Consider the following 1,410-nt stretch of genomic DNA (forward strand, 5'->3'; position numbering starts at 1 on the left):
AATACGTGAATGAGCATAGATTTGTAGAATTCTCAAGCTACTCAAGAGGGAATACTTTGTTATTGATGATGATGTTAGCCGAGTACATGTGCTCCATATATAGGAGTGAAGATACATAGAAACCTTAGCCTACTATACTTGAAATACAAGAGTCCTATTCTAATACAACAATACTACCTAATTCTTATCATGGCACAACTAGATATATGAAGGAATTCGAGTACAACTATAACTCGACTAACAGTCACTAATGTATATCGTGTATATCTGGTGTATCCTGTATATCAGGATGTATATCCTGTATATCAGGATTCTTCTCTTCAACACTTCCCCTCAAGCTAGTGGGTGGAGGAATTGCCACTCCTAGCTTGCCTCGGAAACCAGTAAACACTTGCTTTGTCAAGGCCTTAGTGTGTATATCAGCTAGCTGATCCCTTGATCTCACAAACTGTGTTAGCAACTGTCCTCTAGCTACCTTTTCCCTAACAAAGTAGTAGTCCATTTCAACATGTTTAGTCCTGGCATGCATCACAGGATTAACAGTCATATATAGAGCACTTAAGTTATCACAGTACAATATAGGAACCCTTTGGATGTACACGCCAATATCATGAAGAATGTAGGTGATCCATGTCATCTCAGTTGCAGTGGATGCTAATGCTCGATATTCAGCTTCAGCACTCGATCTTGCTACTGTAGATTGCTTCTTGGATGCCCAAGAAATGTAGTTTGCTCCAAGATAGATGCTGTAACCTGTATTTGATCTCCTAGTAGTTGGACAACCTCCCCAATCTGCATCTAAATAACCATATAACCTGCAAGAAGACTGTGAGATAATCCTGAGACCATGCTTTAGAGTTCCTTTGACAAATCTGAGGATTATTTTGACACCTAGAAGATGCTCACTATTTGGACTCTGCATAAACTGACTAGCCAAGTTGACTGCATGAGTGATATCAGGCCTGGTGAGTGTTAAATACTGAAGACTCCCAACAATGCTTCTATACAAAGAGACATCAACAGGACTGCTTGTTGCTTCTTGTAGTCCATGCTTCTGAGCCAGGGGTGTATGCACTGCTTTGGCCAGGGCCATGTCAGTCTTATGCAGAGGTTCAGCAGCATACTTGCTTTGACTCAAGTGAATTCCTCCTGAGAACTGCTTGACTTCAATGCCTAAGAAGAAATGAAGAGGACCAAGGTCCTTCATTGCAAACTCTTTGCCTAGTGTGATGATAATCTCTGAGACATGCTCAGAATTACTTCATGTTATTATGATATCATCTACATACAACAAAAGCAAAATTGTGCCTCTTTTACAATGTAGTATAAACAAAGAAGAGTCTGCCTTGCTGCAAAAGAATCCTAGATGAAGTAAATGTAGGCTGAATCTGTCAAACCAGACTCTAGGTG

At 40.1% G+C, this 1,410-nt stretch overlaps 1 protein-coding gene across 1 annotated transcript; it reads right to left on the reverse strand.

Moving 5' to 3' along the window:
- Positions 1-247: 247 nt before the first annotated feature.
- Positions 248-1,207, reverse strand: LOC132620170 (uncharacterized mitochondrial protein AtMg00810-like). The gene has a single exon (XM_060334864.1). It carries the CDS (start codon positions 1,205-1,207, stop codon positions 248-250), a length of 960 nt encoding a protein of 319 aa, XP_060190847.1.
- Positions 1,208-1,410: the final 203 nt, after the last annotated feature.

This window comes from Lycium barbarum, chromosome 11 (genome assembly GCF_019175385.1).
Source record: "Lycium barbarum isolate Lr01 chromosome 11, ASM1917538v2, whole genome shotgun sequence".
Lineage (NCBI taxonomy): Eukaryota > Viridiplantae > Streptophyta > Magnoliopsida > Solanales > Solanaceae > Lycium > Lycium barbarum.

Excerpts from the sequence above, each read along its gene's own strand:
- LOC132620170 (XM_060334864.1), bottom strand. The coding sequence starts at position 1,207 with ATGAAGGACCTTGGTCCTCTTCATTTCTTCTTAGGCATTGAAGTCAAG.